We start from the raw sequence: 17,704 nt of genomic DNA, 5'->3' as shown, positions 1-17,704 counted from the left end.
AATCGTGTGTAGTGTGCAGGAGCAAGTGTGTTGCAGAAAGGTGCAAGTGTGTTGCAGAAAAAGTGTTTAAGGTATGGTAACAAAAGCTTCATGTTTTGTTACTTTGGTCTAACCATGTGTCCATAGTGTTCAAGCAATAGGCAAAAACTGTATTAGTACCATTTCACCATATTTTGACTTGATCTTTTGGACAAGCCTGCAGATCTGAGATTGTAGATTCTGCCCATGTATAATTGATAGCACAAGCTATCTGCTTCTATTTACCTCTGTACTCTACATTGTAATCAGCATGTCCATATAATGAGATGATGTATTTATATGGTGTCTTCTTTGTTTCTGAACTATTGAAATTAAGTATTTACTGTGTACCTGAACACTGGGTTCACATTTGTCTTGTAGCAGTACAGGACTGGTTGTGATTTTTCTTAAAACCGCTGTAGGGCACACTTGTATGCATTTGTAGTTTAGTAGCACGTAAAGGATTTCACATTTCTGTGAGTTTTGACTGGGTCGTAGAGCAAAGGCATCTTTAATATCATTCGTGCTTTGAATTTTACCATTTGCATTTTACTTCTCTGATTGTAAATACCTGAAACACTTACTTTTCAGTTCTAAAAATGTATGAAAGAAACTTCACAATGACATGGACAGTACCTACATTCAAAGACCTTTCAGATAAATCATTATAACATGTGGTGGTAACTGTCCAATGAGGATGTATTCAGTTGGGGCATTTATTCATGCATGACATGTCTGTTTTGTATTAGTATTGTCACTGTAAATAAATAATATACATTTGAGATAATCATCAGACTACTTTTCACTCCTCCTAAAACCATATTCATCTTTACATCAAACATGTTTTTTTACTATTAATATCATATGTATAAATGTTATTGTGCAAATAATGTGTAAGACATACATATATATTAGACAGGTACAGTCAAGGATCTTCCACACAGTTGCACCTATTGGTTTATTTACAGTTGATTGTATGTAGATTCGAAGAATTACCGATAGGAGGCGCATGTTGCCCATTTGACAACTTGTGGTAACTGAGCTACTGCACCTGAGAGAGACTGGGCGCGGACAACGGGATGCTCTGAGACCATGCCATACACTGACAGCGTGTGCGTCTCTCTGTTATTGATATTCTTTGGTCTTTGAAAAAGCTGTTGCGTTGTTTGCAACCTCGGCTGCAGAAGGTGGAATACGCTTGGCATTGTGTTTGTTGCCATGGATGTAAGGTAAGCTGTTGGCTTCTTACCTAAGCTCAATGAAGGTCTACTGTAGAATTACATTTTAGAACTGGCAACAATGAGATGGAAATGGTTTATCCTTTTTAGAGATTATCTACATGGTAGGTTGAATTGTTTTCTCCTGCGTGAACAACTGAAAACAACAGTGTCTCAATCCTTAATGCGAATTATTGACACCTATAGGCTATCTCTAAAACAATGACAGGTAACTGCAGGTTAAACGGCACATAGCGCAGGTGCATTGGTAACTAGAGCCATTGTCGGACTCTCGAGCTTTGTGTAACTACTAGCCTGGGCTACGGATTCTTGAACAAGAGATGTGCATAGTATTATTTTGTTACGGAGTTAATTCGCGACGGGGCAATCTTCTTATTTAGGCATTAATACCCGATTTACCTGTATGTGAAATTACTGGACTAAACCTGAGGGAAATGATAATTGTCGTACCTTATAGCCTACCTTTCATGCAATTTGAGTTGGTGCAGGAGTGATAGGCAGCCCTCTCAACCAATCTCAGCTGTGGGGTTCATCCCCCTATTTAAAATCAGGAAAAGGTAGTGTTTGTTGAACCAGTATGTCCCCCAAGACTTCTTGTGGAATATAACTGCTTTGCAAGGACCTTTGGTCTTACAGTCCTCAACTCCATCTCCATCATTAGTCATGTTATCATGCATAGTCATTGGAAGAAATCACAGGTCTATCCAACATGTCCATATGCATCAGTCTCTCCACTTGCTTATTGCTTGTCTGGGTCCACAGGGTTTATTACTCTATCTTTCTTCTTATTTATAACAATCTTTCCTCAGAGTCACCATCAGCACCTCGTCTTTCCTCACCAGTAGATTATTGCTTGTTATTCAGCAGCCTATATTTTCACAGTGCTCAAAATCCCCTTTGTCAAAACAGCTATAGGCTTCCCAGCCCTGTCCTACTATGAAAACAAATAAACATCATGGGTCTTTATTCTCTGGCTGTGAGCATACAGTTCTGAGGAAGTCTGTAGAAGTGTGCTCCTCGGTCTCTTTGTTATGAAGCCTGTGCTTTGCAAGTGATGTGAAGTGGGCTCCTCTTACTGTGAAGTGCTGTATCAGCTGCGGAGGTCTTCAGAACACCGACTGTGCTTTACAGCAAACTCTAATGAAGCAATATGTTAGAGGGTTGAGAAGTATCGTTTGCCATTTGTAAGCAAGACTGAGCTATCACATATTTCATTGTACTCTGTGTTAGGTTTCAATATCAATTTAAAGATATTTCAATGGGATTTGTCACCAAAGGAATTTTATTAGATGAATTGAAAGAAGCAAAGGAGACTGTGATTTAACTCTACTATAACATATTTTATCACTGTTTCATCAATGACTTGCAATGCAGGTTATCCCAGAAGTTGTCAAGAGCCTTTCTCCATCTTCAAGGAAAGCAGTCCCTTTTATCTACTGTCTCTACCAATTACAGTTAGTGTCTCTACAGTCAAGCAGAAAAGTAATTAATTCATTTAGGTTTTGATACAAACTGATTTAGATGGTCATGGTTATATTAGGCTATTGACTGTACTGGTGGTGGTCTTGATAATGAAATAATAGATTCAATTGAACCATAGGGTCAGAGTGTGTGACTTTGTGGGGAATATCTTGGTGTGTGTGTGTGTGTGTGTGTGTGTGTGTGTGTGTGTGTGTGTGTGTGTGTGTGTGTGTGTGTGTGTGTGTGTGAAAGAGAGTGTGTGTGAGAGAGAGAGAGAGAGAGAGAGAGAGGGAGGGAGAGAGAGTCAATCAGACATGTATACTCCCTGTGAAGAGAGAGAGAGAGAGAGAGAGAGAGAGATGGACTTCAGTCCCCTCATGTTGACCTCTCCAGTAATGGCAGGCCACATAACCCGCTCTGGCTCTCTCTCCTGTTTTATGGCCTTTAGAGCTGCCCTTGATTCTCTCCGCTGGGACTGGATATAGCCCCTCACAGACCGCTAAAGGTGTCTGGTCTGCACTCGTGATCTATACGTCTGGTTTTACACTTATAGACTCTTCACACTAAAACTGTTGGATTGCACCATTTATATGTGGTGTGTCCTCATGTTGATTCAAGCCATTTCCCAGTCCCCTTGAAAAAGTGACTTCATAAAAAAGTGGATGTGGATGTGTGTGTGTGTGTGTGTGTGTGTGTGTGTGTGTGTGTTTGTGTGTGTGTGTGTGTGTGTGTGTGTGCTAAGTCTGGTCTTGTAGGACTGAGGTGTAAATGAAGGAGCCCTTCCCTCGTGTCCTCAGCCTTCAGCTACCATACTGCATGGATCCATCACCAGCATTTCCCAGCATGCATCAGTCATTCATCCTGTCTCTTCTCTGTCCACATGTCATCTGTTAGCCACACACACGTCCACGGCCATTCCATTCAAAGCACTGTGGCCTATGGTCACGTCTCAGATGATAAACATACTGTATTGTACATCATATGTCAAAGGGCCATGAGTCACAAGTCATATGGCAATAGATCAGAAAAGAAGTTTCAAATTGATAAGCTTTAAGAAAAATTACATTACAGTTCCCTTCAGATACTGTAACGCATGGCTTAGATGATTACATCAACATAAACTTTAACATAAACCAGTCACTTAATTTATTCATTATGTACATCATGTAATTATCGATACATTCAGTGTAGAGACGCTTTATGGCATTCCATTTTGGCATTATGAAATCAGTGGTGATGTCCTGTCCATCTACAGTATACTGGCCATGTCCCATGTCCTTTTTGCCTAGATGCATCTATGTGTGACTGTGTATCAGACTTGCAGGCGGTGTGTCAAGGGGCGTATTGCATCTCTCCCTTGTCTGGGTGGCGCTGGTCTTAGTATTGGTGGCTCTTCATAATTGAGCATAGATGGAAGGATTAGCCCTATCTCATCTCATCTGTGAATCTTGTCTGCCTATTAAATGCTCTCCCTCTCTTCACTCTTTCTCTCCCTCTCTCCACTCTTTCTCTCCCTCTCTCCACTCTTTATCTCCCTCTCTCCACTCTTTCTCTCCCTCTCTCCACTCTTTATCTCCCTCTCTCCACTCTTTCTCTCCCTCTCTCCACTCTTTCTTTGTCTCAGTCTTACACTGTCTTCTCTATCTCCTTTTTTATCTCTCCTCTCACCTTTTATATTTCCCCCCCCCCACCGCCTCTCTCACTCTTTCGCTGTCTATCTCAATGTTCTTTCCCCTGTTCTCTCCATCCTCTCTCTTTTGTTCTCCCTCCTGCGCTCTCTGTCACCACATTCTCTCTTCTCTCCCTATCACTCTCTCTGTTTTTCTCTCTTCTCTCTCTCTCTCCCCCTCTCTCTGAGCCTCTCATTTCCTAATTGCATATTTTCCGCTTTTGTTTGTGTGGACTCGAAGCTGCCTCTCCTCCTACTAATTAATCACGCTTCTGCGGCTATGGCGGAACTGTCGTTAGCCCAACCCATCACCAGGACAGTGTGGGGGCAAGTGGGGGTGGCTGCCATAGCAGAAGGTCAAAAGGGAGAATGGCTCTCTCTCTCTCTTTCTCTCTCTCTCTCTCTCTCTCTCTCTCTTTCTCTCTCTCTCTCTCTCTCTCTCTCTCTCTCACACACACACACACATAGGCTACACACCGACACTGAGCACAGTCTTTGACTCCTCCATAAGGACATTTCCCCCATAATCATTCGTCTGTCTCCTCTACAATTAGTGTAAGTTGCAGTCATGGGGGTGTATGTCTTATATGAAATGGCTGCACATAAAGTCAATGTACATGGTAACCATGGATACCATGTCATTACTGCAGGTTTTTTTGTCATCTATGTAGCAATGTGACCTGTATTAGTAAGCATTTTACAAGCATGCTGCTCATTTACATAGATTTGCATTTTGTGCGTTATGCTGGTGCTTTTATGTAAAGTGACGCACAGCAGGGGTGTATTATCACCCTCACATCAGCAGATTATGCAAAAAGTGCCATAACACTCCATTTCAATTTCACCTGGTGTCACCTCTGTTAATTACGTACAGTGTGGAAAGTCCCAAAGTAAATATCTGTTGTGCATAGTTAAGACCATTAAATACATAGAAATAAATGCAGAAATATACAAGCAAATAACATTTGTATAATATATAGTAGACCTGTGTTCCATCTTTCATTAATGAATAATAGATTGTTTTATGGAAGCATCCAACTAATCTTCATTATATTGCCCAGAAAGCCATGATAAAGTATGGTCTACTATCAGAAAAGAATATCAGCTACATACACTACCTGATATGTATGACAAACTGAAGATGTGGCCACATAACCATTCAGTTCCTACTTGCTTGGTGGTGAGGGGCAGGATTTGTCATGATCTATAACCCAAATAGAAAAACTGCATCAGGAGCATAAAAAAGAAACATCAGATAAGTCTTACAATGAAAAATAGCGACCACACAAGGAACCATACTTGAAAAGGAAATACTCCACAGAGCCCATGTTTTTTGCAGGTGGAGGATCTTTTATCTGCTCCACCCCTGGCCAGACCCAAGCTAATGCATTTCTCCTGCCTGTCTGCGCCGCATTGATGGAGAAAGATGAATGAGTAACATCTATAGAGTGGCCTCGGGACGTCTGGTCTGACCACAACAACACAGGGAACACCATGAAGTAGCAACCACAGTGGGCTGACATATAGTGTTCAATGATACGTTTACATTTACTCAATTTATTCATTTATTGTATTTTTTTTATGCAAAGTAACGTATAGTATTGTGTTGATGTGTTTCGGGTATCAAACCCATGATCCTGTTGTTGAAAGCATCTTTCTTTACAAGTTGATGTCTGAAAGGGTCACTCCAAGCAATCCCTTCATGGCCATAAAATGGCCTGGATATAAGTCTACACCCTTGCCTCATTTACCAGTTGATCGCTTTAAAATATAACAATAAAGGAACACTTGAAAAATCACCATCTAGTATTCTTCCTATGTCCCCGTGAGGAGATGCCTGAAAGGGAGTGTGGTGCATGTGGAAACAAAGTGTACAGGAGGAGATAAATAGTCAGGTAGTAAATCAGGGGTGAGAACATAAAGATGCCCAGTGCTGATGGGTGCTGATAAAGTCTGGGAGAGACCCGACGGAAGCTCTCCTCAATCAGCCGGCTGATTTAGTGCAGACGCCCCTGTGCAGCTGAAATGGAGGTTGGAGCTCTGTTGCAGTGCAGGGAAGACCTTAACTGACTGACTGCAGTGTGTAGGGATGTGCCTCTGTGTGTGTGTGTGTGTGTGTGTGTGTGTGAGAGAGAGAGGACAGAGAGTATTCTTGCATGTGCATGTGTGTCTGTATATGTGTGTTTACAGTGTGTCTCTCTCTCCATCTCTTGCTGTCTGTGTGTATGTGTGTGTGTGTGTGAGAGAGAGAGAGAGAGAGAGAGAGAGAGAGAGAGAGAGAGAGAGAGAGAGAGAGTATGCCTGCATGTGTGTGTGTGTGTGTGTGAGAGAGAGAACAAGAGGGGGAGAGGGACAAAGGAAATGCTGCTCACTTGGAAGGGGAGGGTGCTGGGGGTTGCGGATGGAATAATTTATTGACGCTGGGACGGGGGATGGATACGGCTGGAGAAGGGGGGAATGGGGAGGAGAGAATGAGGCAGTGATGAAAGAGAAACAACAAGGTCGCTTTCACACCACTAGGTACGTCAGCACAAACACACAGGAAACGTGCATGTTGGAAGCGCTCGGTGGGACGTACTGCACGCATGTCAAAGGGACGCTTTTAGGCTACAAGCTCTGCTCACCTTTCTCTCTCTCTCACCTCTCAGTTGGTATTCTCGAGAAATGAGCATTTGGGTTTAGCAGTGAGCCTGTGCATAGGGAACATATGAAGAGGGTTTGGGGGGCGTTTGATTTGGGGATTGTGTCCGAGAGTGGATGGAGATTCACTGAGCTAGCGGGGAGGCTGTTGGCTTGGATGGCTGAGATCCAGTTGGGCATTACTTTACTCAATGAGAAAAAAACACAGACACTCACACATATATACACCAATAATTGCACTTACACACAGGTCCAAGGCATTTCTGTTGTGTTCATTTCAGGAGAGGAGAGAGATGGTGTGTTTGTTTGCTTGCAAGCATCTAGAGGGGAGTGGGAATCATGCTAGGCTACTCTTTCTGCCTTCAACACCATACAACCTTTTCTGCTAACTAAGAAATTACTCAGTCATTTTAACCTTGATCTGATCTTATATGCTAGATACTGGATTTTCTCACTCAGAGATGTTAGAGAGTGAGGGTTATTGTCAACCTTCTCTGATTGATGATTTTGTTGACTGGTGTGAGAATGCCTTCCTTCATCTAAACATTACAAAAACTAAGGATATGTCCATTGATTTCAGATGTATTCCCAATGTCCCCTGCAGTGTTATCAAGGGCCAAGACATAGACATGGTGCCTGATGCTTTTTCTCTATGAAACTCCCCCTAGCGTCTATACGTGTCGATACGTGTGCGAGCCCTTGCTCGGTCTGAAGCTCTTTTCCTTTTCTTTGCATCTTCCGTCAAGGGTTTTCGCTGATTCTTCTCATGCTGTGCCATTATACACACGTTTGCAACAATTGCTAGCCTTTCGTTAGCCTGCCTCTGTGCTGTGGATGCACGATGTAAACTGATCCTGCTTCTCGCAATGTCTGAGACTTTGTGAGACTGAAGGTCGGCTGGTACGATATACTGAACTTGCAAGCGGGATACTCTTCCTATAGGCAGTAGGGGTGGGCGAGAGAGTCTTCATTCGCCCTGTAATGAGTCATTTAACCATATACCGACTTACGAAGATGATTAATTACCACGAAAACGTTGCCTGGTGTCCCTTTAAATTCGACCTGAACACTGCTTTTGTGTGTAAGAGAGGCCAAGAACGACTCTTTGCACTCAGGAAACTTCCAGGTGGACAAAACATTAATGACTTTGTTCTACACAGCTTTGAGTCTGTCCTGGCATTCTCTATCATCTGCTGGTATGGAAACCTCACTACCAAGAATAAAAATGCGCTTTTACGTTTACGTTTTAGCACCCCCATGGCTCTTACTGTAAACAAAGACACAAAAACTCTTTTATTCCTCTTTCCATTCTGGCACTCAACTGAGCTAAGAGAAGGCGATAGCCCTTGTTGATATTAGTGACCCCCTTTGTTTATTTTTATTTATTTTATCTTTATTATTATTATTATTATTATTATTATTATTTATTGTTTTTATTTCTTGTAGTTGTTTTATTACTTTTATTATTACTCCAACACAATTCTGCAACTATTTATTCTTTAACTCAGGCTGTATGTATGTTGTGTTGTATGTATTTCATGTGCATACTGCTGCATACAAATTGCCCTTTTTGGGACAAAGAATGAACTGAACTGAACTGAACTGAACTGAACTGAACTGAACACTCAATCACACAATTGCACACATATACCCACCGCACAAGCTCACACAAAGAAACCCCCATACACACAGGGGTCTGGTCAGAATCATTTCTGTTGTGCACGTCTGAAAGAAGGTGAGAAGGGGTGTGTTTGTTTGCTCACAAACACACACAGACACATGCGTGTGTGTTTGTGTTTGTGTCTGCACACAGCAGGCGCAGAGCAGGTGCCTCTGAGCCTCATTACCCCAACTGGCTGCATTATAGCACCAGGAGACTGCAGAGGGTTGTGGGGCGAATGCATGAATATATAAAGATAACAAAGGGCGGAGGAGTAGGAAGTGTGTGTGTGTGTGTGTGTGTGTGTGTGTGTGTGTGTGTGTGTGTGTGTGTGTGTGTGTGTGTGTGTGTGTGTGTGTGTGTGTGTGTGTGTGTGTGTGTGTGTGTGTGTGTGTGTGTGTGCAAGCGTGTGCAAGCGTGTGGGTGTGTGCAAGCGCGCGCGCTCGTGTGTGTGTGTGTGTGTGTGTGTGTGTGTGTGTGTGTGTGTGTGTGTGTGAGAGAGCAAGTGTGTGGGTGTGTGCAAGCATGTGTGTGTGTGTACGTGCAAGTGTGTGTGCATGTGTGTAGACTGGGGTGAGCTATATTTTCCATTGTCTTGGCTGGAGACAAAGCAGTGGTAATAAAGCTGTAACTGCAGGCTATGACCCTAGTCTCGTACTGTACATTATGTGACATTGATAATAGTGTGTGTGTGTGTGTGTGTGTGTGTGTGTGTGTGTGTGTGTGTGTGTGTGTGTGTGTGTGTGTGTGTGTGTGTGTGCGCGCATGTGCATGTGTGCATTTTTCTCCCTGTTCAGAAATCTAGTTAGAGCAAAGCAATGCTGGTGTAATCGAGTAGCCTACTCCAGCCAAAAGCTCCTTGCCAATCAATTAAATGATCCTCTTTCACCCATCACCAAGCCCCCTGAGGAATCAGTATTGATCCTTTACACTGATTGCAAAGACCAGTTCACTGGATTACACTCAAATCCTCTATGTTAGGCGAACATGCTAACAGGCTAACTCATGAAACTGTAATAGGCTACTCTTTTAGTGTGCTAAAAACAAACAGCCATACATGTGATGTCCAGTGGTTATATCATCTGTCTACTGGTCAGGGAATATAGGGGGATAGATTCCATCTTAATTCCAGTGTCCTCATAAGCCTACAGGTTCATTGTGTTGGAGTACACAATTGGGGAAGGTTTAGTCTTGGAGACACCCCCTGCTGGGCTTATAGGACATTGCAGGATATGCTGGCAACCCTTTGACAGAACTCGACCTCTCCTCTGTACCAGACAAGAGGTGCCCAACTCTAATATCAGTTATGATCATGTGATTGTAATACAATGTAAGTTGGTGAGTCCAATGTACATCATAATCTTTATGTCTCTAGTCTATAGAAGGTGTATGGGTGTATATTGTCTATCTTAACTTATATAAGTATATAAGTATAAGTATATATACTTTTTTGATCCCATGAGGGAAATTTGGTCTCTGTATTTAACTCAATCGGTGAATTAGTGAAACACAAACAGCACACAGTGAACACACAGTGAGGTGAAGCACACACTCATCCCGGCGCAGTGAGCTGCCTGCTACAACGGCGGTGCTCGGGGAGCAGTGAGGGGTTAGGTGCCTTGCTCAAGGGCACTTCAGCCGCGGCCCACTGGTCGGGGCTCGAACCGGCAACCCTCCGGTTACAAGTCCAGAGTGCTAACCAGTGGGCCACGGCTGCCCCAACCAATGTGTCATCATGTAGGCTTCAAGTTTGATATGTCATCATGTAGGCTTCAAGTTTGATATGTCATCATGTACTGTAGGCTTCAAGTTTGATATGTCATCATGTAGGCTTCAAGTTTGATATGTCATCATGTACTGTAGGCTTCAAGTTTGATATGTCATCATGTACTGTAGGCTTCAAGTTTGATATGTCATCATGTACTGTAGGCTTCAAGTTTGATATGTCATCATGTAGGCTTCAAGTTTGATATGTCATCATGTACTGTAGGCTTCAAGTTTGATATGTCATCATGTACTGTAGGCTTCAAGTTTGATATGTCATCATGTACTGTAGGCTTCAAGTTTGATATGTCATCCTGTACTGTAGGCTTCAAGTTTGAGAGTGGAGCTGAATCTGTGGAAAATGGCTAGTATGGAATTTGCGTTTTTGTTTTTGTCTCATTTGTTTAAGCAATTACGTTCGTCTATCGGCTCCCGATCCATTCTCCAGTAAAGGTGATGGATTGAACTGTGGTGTGCAACAAAAACCTGCTCTCCCAATCTTCTAGAGACATCAGTCCTCTTCTACCCTTCAGTTATTCACATACTAAAGGTCATAATGTCAAGCCATGAGATGTATTAATTAGCAGTACAGAACAGGACCTGACAGATGAATGGAAGATAAGTTATGTGTCAGTGTGTGTGTGTGTGTGTGTAGGACTGTAGATTGATAAGTGTGACCTAGCACTGCACTGCAGGTGCGTAGGTAGCAGTTGCTCTCCTCTCTCTTCTCTGTGCTTTGAGCTTGCTGTGTGTGCATCCCTTTTAAATGTCACTGTTTCATCCGTTGCACCCCCCACCATCTTTATGCCTGTGTGTTTATCAGTGAGCTTAAAACTCCTGACAAGGTGAAAAAAGGCATCTTGAATGATGGTGTCAAGAGAGCTGTGTGTTCAGATGGTCTGTTTAAACAGTAACAGTTACCTCGGCTCTGTTTGGGTGCTATAGTAGGTCTACTCTGGTTTAACATGCTTTTAGATTTGTCACTAACACTTCACAAACACAATTCAATGCTTTTATTTGGACCTGAAAGGCAAGCAAGGAAAACACACACACACACACACACACACACACACACACACACACACACACACACACACACACACACACATTTGCAGACATTATCACACATAGCGTATTTATCTGATGCTGGCCCTGAACTTGTGTTGATACACCACTGTTAAGATTCTGTCCCCACTTGTCACTACATGCATCCTAATAAGGCTCCAAAGAGATACTGAGATGTGTGACTGTGTTTTTGTGTTGTGTGTGACTTTATTGTTAAGTGTGCCTTTAATACTGGAATTGAGATTTTTTTGTATGGCAATATCTTATCTTGAAACTAAGACGCTGAAGGGCATTCTGATCAAGTCCAAAAAGCATAAGCAGGGAGCAGTGTGTTCAATCCAATTGGATGAGTGTATGTGAGAGGTTTACTGAAGGAGCTTTGGTGGTGCAGTGTTGGTCCTGGGTGTGGTGAGGGCTTTGGAGACCCGACTCCTGCCACTATACATCCATCTTTATTTTATCAAACAAGATAAAAAATAAAAGGCTCCAATCAGATCCTGGATGTGTGGGGTGATGTAATTTGATTTCTGTGGATGGAAAGATCTCTATCTCTGTCCTTTCACAGGAATTCAGTCCCCACTATTGAATTGTGTTTATCCAATTTTAACCATGCTCCAAAAGACAGACACTTTATGACCTCTCTGTCTCTCTTTCTCTCTCTCTCTCTCTCTCTTTCTCTCTCTCTCTCTCTTTCTCTCTCTCTTTCTCCACCTTCCTCCCACTCTCCTCTTGCTTAATTGTCATTATTCCTATCACTTCCCCCAAAAGGTTCATTATAGAGAGCATTTTGAGGTAATGTTTCTGCTAACCAGATGGTGAAATTTGGCAGCAAATTTAAAAGGATGTGGAAAAGTCACATAATATAAATATTTGCTTTTCTAACATAGAAAGATAGAACACTAATGATCATATAATTGCAATCCTCAATTCACAGTGTTTGGCACACAAATTAACCAATTAATCCCTTCTCTTGGTGAGGTATTTATGTAAATTTATATTATGAAATAATTATAGATACAGACTATATTTTTATCATTAAGGATGGACAGTAAGCTGCTAATTAGCTTTACTGCTGTTCTGTGTGTACAGATAACATGGCTCATAGAACCATGAATAAACTGTTGCTAAAACTATATTTAGTGCATTATTAAAGTTAGTTTTCTCATAACCGTATCTCACGAATAAATTGGCCACATACAATAGAAACACGACTTAATTGGTGAATGCACAGACCTGGACACGTGCAGGAGCAGTATTATTGTTGTCTGTGGAAGTCGGAGTGTGGGAGTGTCCTTAAAGCTGGTTTTAGTGCAAGTATATCATGCTCTCATAATTGGTCCAAGGGAATGCATTTTATGATATAGTCTCATGGGAAGTATGCACATTCCTGTGCATCAGTTTAATTGCAGGACACTTAACTGCTCTATCCACTCAGACAGAAAAGCTCCTGAGTGCACATGAATTGTCATGAGTAGATGTTGCAGTGTTACATTCAGTCAATTAAATAGGCTGTGTTACTTTGAAAGAATGTGCTCTGTTCTAATACAGAAGATGTGTACTTTATCAAGTCTCACTAAGGCCCTGTTCTTTTATTAACCATATTTTACCATAGTTTTAAAAAAGCTCTTCCTCCTTAGTTTGAGCTGTCATTCGCCATTAGCCGTCAGCTTCACCCCAACTCCAGTCAGGGTGTTTGAACGCAATTGTCAGATTCTAACTGAATAAGATGCCCCTGTAGAAAGCCTTAGAAAGTGGATCATCTAGGCCTAAGGTTTGCAGAGGGCACTGTAAGCTGCCAGAAACTTGAAGACAGACAGTACTTTGTGTCCCTCTGTGTTTACTGTATTAAATAAGCAGTATGACTAGAGTGACACAGGGTTTTAAAGGATTTCCTGAGGCCAAGACCAAAATGATGTCTATCTATTGCTACTACTACTAATTAATTCCTTAATTCCGTAATTAAGTACAGTGATCTTCTTGTGTTGTATGTTGTATGGAACATAAGAAGACATCTGATGCTGTTGGGGTTAGTTTTAGATACATTGAGTAGGCTATTATAAAATCACATGATCATAGTTACTTGCTTTTAGCTCTCTAATAAGGGCATATATATTTAAATATATAAGTGTGACTGGTCATCAGTGTAATTGTACAGTGATGTTTTCTGACCCAGTTACACACAGACCCAGTTAGACGTCTGGTCAGCTTCTGATACTACTGCTCTATTGGCTTTGTTGTTGATTTATATGCCATGCATAAATATGCTCCTGTAACATCATGAAGTAATCACTCATAATGTTCTGTCCAGTAAGCAAGATGGATGCTCCAACCACAATTAACACGGGGGAAAATGCAGTTCAGTAAGCAATAAAATCATATTGAGCAAAAAGCGTGTGAAAGCGTAATCAATAATTTGCTGGTTCCGTTAAAGACAATTACTTAGAGATTAAATTAACTGTTCTTCAACCCCATCAACATCTGAGTAAAAAAAATAAATCTGCTTATAGTGCAGCCAGCAGGTGACCTATCACTGTGGAGTTCCGTACGTGAAGTGGTGTTTTAAAAACAGGAATTGTCACTCAAAATTGTGGCCATGCTATTTAGAAAAAAGGTGAATGTTCCTATCAGTTCGGGAAAAACAAACTAGTTCTGGCGTTCTCTCTATTTACATTTTTATGCAGAGCATGTGAGAGTAAACATCTTTTTTAATTTAAATTTAGCTTTGTCGGCCTTTTTGTTTTCTCATTCTGCATACCAGTTTGATCTTGTCTTGATTTCGTTCCCTGCCCTTGTAATGTCAAATTTCTTTTCCCATTCCCTCTCTATCCATCAGGCTGATAATGTAAGCATTTAATGGGTGGATATGATGTGCTCACATTGCTGTCTGCAATGGAAGTTATGACTATGTGAGATGTTTCAAATTTCAAACCTTTTTTTAGATGACTTAAATGGTGCTGCATTTTAAAAGCTCACGGCATATTTTATGTGAGTTTTGAACGTCTGTATGACAAAGTTCTGAAAGTGAAGATCTTTTTTAATGGAGGCAAATTGCATACTTGGCTGCCATCCTGCCTTTTTACATCACACTTCCGTCTAAAACACAAGCAGTCCCTGTAGTCAGGTGGAATTGGAGTGGTGTTGCAAAAAAACCTTTTTGGTTGAGTGCCAGAATACAACATGCATGGGTAAAACAGGACAAAAGTGGGTAAGGACTAGCTTTACAAATATCAAGGCTTTCTTCCATGAATATCACATGGTGGTGGAAAGTCCCAATGGGCAAGCAGAATGGCATTGAATTGCAGGCCATCAGCTGAGTGCTTTCTCTGAGATACCCTTTTGATATCCTATAGTCCAGCATAAAGGAGAAAGAAAAAGGCTACCATAAGCTTCAATCCAGTCTCTTTTTCTCAATTTCTCTCAACATTTTCATCCTGTAACCCTGTCTGTTAAAGTTGCTGGCATTTAGCAAGGAATTCTGTCACCTAATTCCCCTCTTGTTTTAATTTAGTTATTCCTTGCTGTCTGGTGTGTGCTGTCATAGTTGAGATTGGCACACATGCAGTTCAAATACCAGCCCTTACTCTTTTCAGTTTAATCCTTTAATTGATGTTCATGCATAATACCAGTTTGGAATGAGCCAGTGAGGTGTCAAAGGGAATGGAATTCACCAGCACACTAAATAAAGATTTAACAAAGAACAAAGACAGTGTCATGTGGTCAATACCATCTGAATTGAGACTCTTAATGGATGTTATTGATGAGACAGTACAACTTGACACCCATGCAGTACATCCCATAAACTGGGCACACAAAGCTATTCTTCCTCTTTGCAGTTCTTATTTTTTTCTTCTGCAATTAGTATGTATTGATACAATGCATGGTTGCTTGTTTGAACAATAGTGTTAATTTCAACATCAATTCAGCAATACTAATTTAACCACTGTCTTCCTGTTTGATGTAATTAATCTATTGATTGATTGACTGACTGATTTCTTTCTTTCTTTTTCAGGTCTTCACTACTAATGGATCATTAAGGCCAGTCAGTATCTTCACACATCACGCACATGCTCTCAGAGGTCATTTTCAGCTTATATGAAGACAGAATTAGACTCAAGCCCACACCATGCCCTCGTAATCAGGAGGAGGAAAAAATGTGAGATAAGATAAGTCGCTCTTCTTCAACCAACAGGGAACTTAAAAAGAAGAAAAGCTTCTGGATGGAACAGGAGGCAGATCAGACCATTGACGGGTTGAGCCTGGACGACAACTCTCTCGGGCAGATGAAGAACACCAACCGGCAGCGACCGGCTTTCACTCCTGTGACTGATGCCGACCCCAATGCCAACGAGATCCACTCAGGGGAGACTGGCACGCGAGAGAGAGGCTGGAAGGATGGCAGCCCGGTGCCCCCGCTGGTGTCCCAGAAAGACACCCAGAATCGTATCATCATTTGGGACACTGACGCCGAGTGCCAGGATATCTCTCTGGAGGAACTGGAGCTGCTGGAATGCCAGGAGGTGGAGGAGTTCCTCGTTAAAAGCAGGAAGACCGGAGAGTACCGGAATGCCAGAGGGGAAGGACGCATGAAAGGTGTGCTGCTCGACAGACAACCCAAGACCATTAACACTGCTACTACTTGTAGTAGTACCACCAGCAATAGCGGCTCTGGCTCAGCCAACAGTAGAGGCTATCAGCAAAACAACAACAACCACTGGAGAACCGGAGGCAGCGTGGAGGATTTGGAGTGCGCAGTTGCGCAGTCGTACGCTCAGTCAGAGAGCCTGCGGAAGGCCCGCTCCAACTCAGAGGGCAATGTGTTTGCCTCGTCCTCGTTCTCCACTGTGCCTAACTTCAGCAGTAGCCTGGCCAGTGCTCTGGACAGCACTGGCAGCCATGCGTCCCAGTACGCCTACCCTACCTCAGCCCAGAACCAGAGCTGGAGCCAGCAGCACCAGCCAGCCCGAGGCCCGGCACTCGAAGTGGACCAAAACCACAACACCATGCTGCCTCAGGGAAGGGGCCCGGGACAACCCGGCACTCATGTCCAGGGCTACGCCGTTGCACAGAGCAATGCAAACAGGAAGTACCTGCCGAGGAGGCTGGTGGCACCCAAGCAGAGGCTGGAGGATGTGTTTGGGAAAACGGGAGACTGGAGGCAGGAGGTCAGCGGCAGGCAGCAGACAAACGGAGCGTCCGGCGAGAGGAAGAAGAGTTGCGACGAGAGGGTGCCGCCATGTCGCCGGCAGCTTGTACGGCCGTTTTTATCCGAAACCAAACCGGAGCACACGTCTTGGGCTTCACCTGATCCAATTCCCCAGCCAGCATACTCCTCAGCAGACTCGCACCACAGCAGTCATAACCAGCATCTTGTCCATAGGGTTGCGTCACAGGCCAATGGCAGCTCCCAGTACTCAGTCCAAGGCTCAGGGTCACTGACGGGCAGGTCGAACCTAGCGGGGCCCTGCTCTAGCCTAGAGAGAAAAGCTCCAATCACTCCCAGGCTGTGCCGGAGCCCCAGTGGGGCAGATTCTCCCCCTTCGCCCAGAGACACAGGGTCCCCACGGAGACATGCTCCCACGTCCCCTCCCAAACCTCGGCAGCGGGGATACGCCAGCGCCACCACTACCAGCAGCAGCTTCCTACGGGCGCCTGTCAGGACCAGCCTGGGCACGGGCATCCCAACCAAACCACCTGTCCAGGACCGTCCACAAGCAACACCTCATGAAAAGTCCTCACCACCCAAGTGCCCGCCGAAGCCTAAGACAGTTCGACCGAAGATCATCACATATGTCCGCAAGGGTCCAGGTCCGTCCGCAAAGCCTCAGTCCCTGGAGGGCCCTCCTCACCAGGTGTCCTCCCTCCCCTCGCGCCTCAGCTCCTACCCCAGCCACCAGGCCCCCTGCGAGGCCAAGTTCAGAGGTGAGGACTCCGCTGGGCCGGTTCTCAGTGCCTCCAACCTGCTGTTTGATAAGTACCGGCAGGAAATGCAGAAGGCTCAGCAGCAGTTCAACCCTACTGGTATGGCCGGATCAGGAATCAAGACCCCCAGCTATACCATACCCCACAAACAGACCAGTAGAGCAGACAGCTTCTATGGGTCCCTCAACAGCAAGTACATGCCTGGAGGGGTGAGCATTGATGCTGGTCACTATATTTTAGAAGTATGTAGTGCTTTGTCATCTTCAACCA

General features: G+C 43.4%; 1 protein-coding gene across 4 annotated transcripts in view; it reads left to right on the top strand.

Moving 5' to 3' along the window:
- Positions 1–1,092: 1,092 nt before the first annotated feature.
- mtus2a (microtubule associated tumor suppressor candidate 2a) overlaps positions 1,093–17,704 on the top strand; it is a 43,847-nt gene continuing 27,235 nt past the window's right edge. For 3 of the 4 annotated variants that reach the window (XM_048228596.1, XM_048228589.1, XM_048228574.1), the window contains exons 1-2: positions 1,093–1,247; positions 15,525–17,643. In XM_048228596.1, coding sequence (XP_048084553.1) covers positions 15,733–17,643 — 1,911 coding nt within the window. In that variant the 5' untranslated portion in view covers positions 1,093–1,247; positions 15,525–15,732. Of the gene's footprint in view, positions 1,248–6,815; positions 6,907–15,524; positions 17,644–17,704 lie in introns of those variants that run through there. The other variant, XM_048228582.1, reaches the window with a different exon arrangement.

Source organism: Alosa alosa, chromosome 2 (assembly GCF_017589495.1).
Source record: "Alosa alosa isolate M-15738 ecotype Scorff River chromosome 2, AALO_Geno_1.1, whole genome shotgun sequence".
Taxonomy (NCBI): domain Eukaryota; kingdom Metazoa; phylum Chordata; class Actinopteri; order Clupeiformes; family Clupeidae; genus Alosa; species Alosa alosa.
Note: the sequence above shows the minus strand (reverse complement) of the source record. Positions and strands in the feature narration are given on the sequence as shown.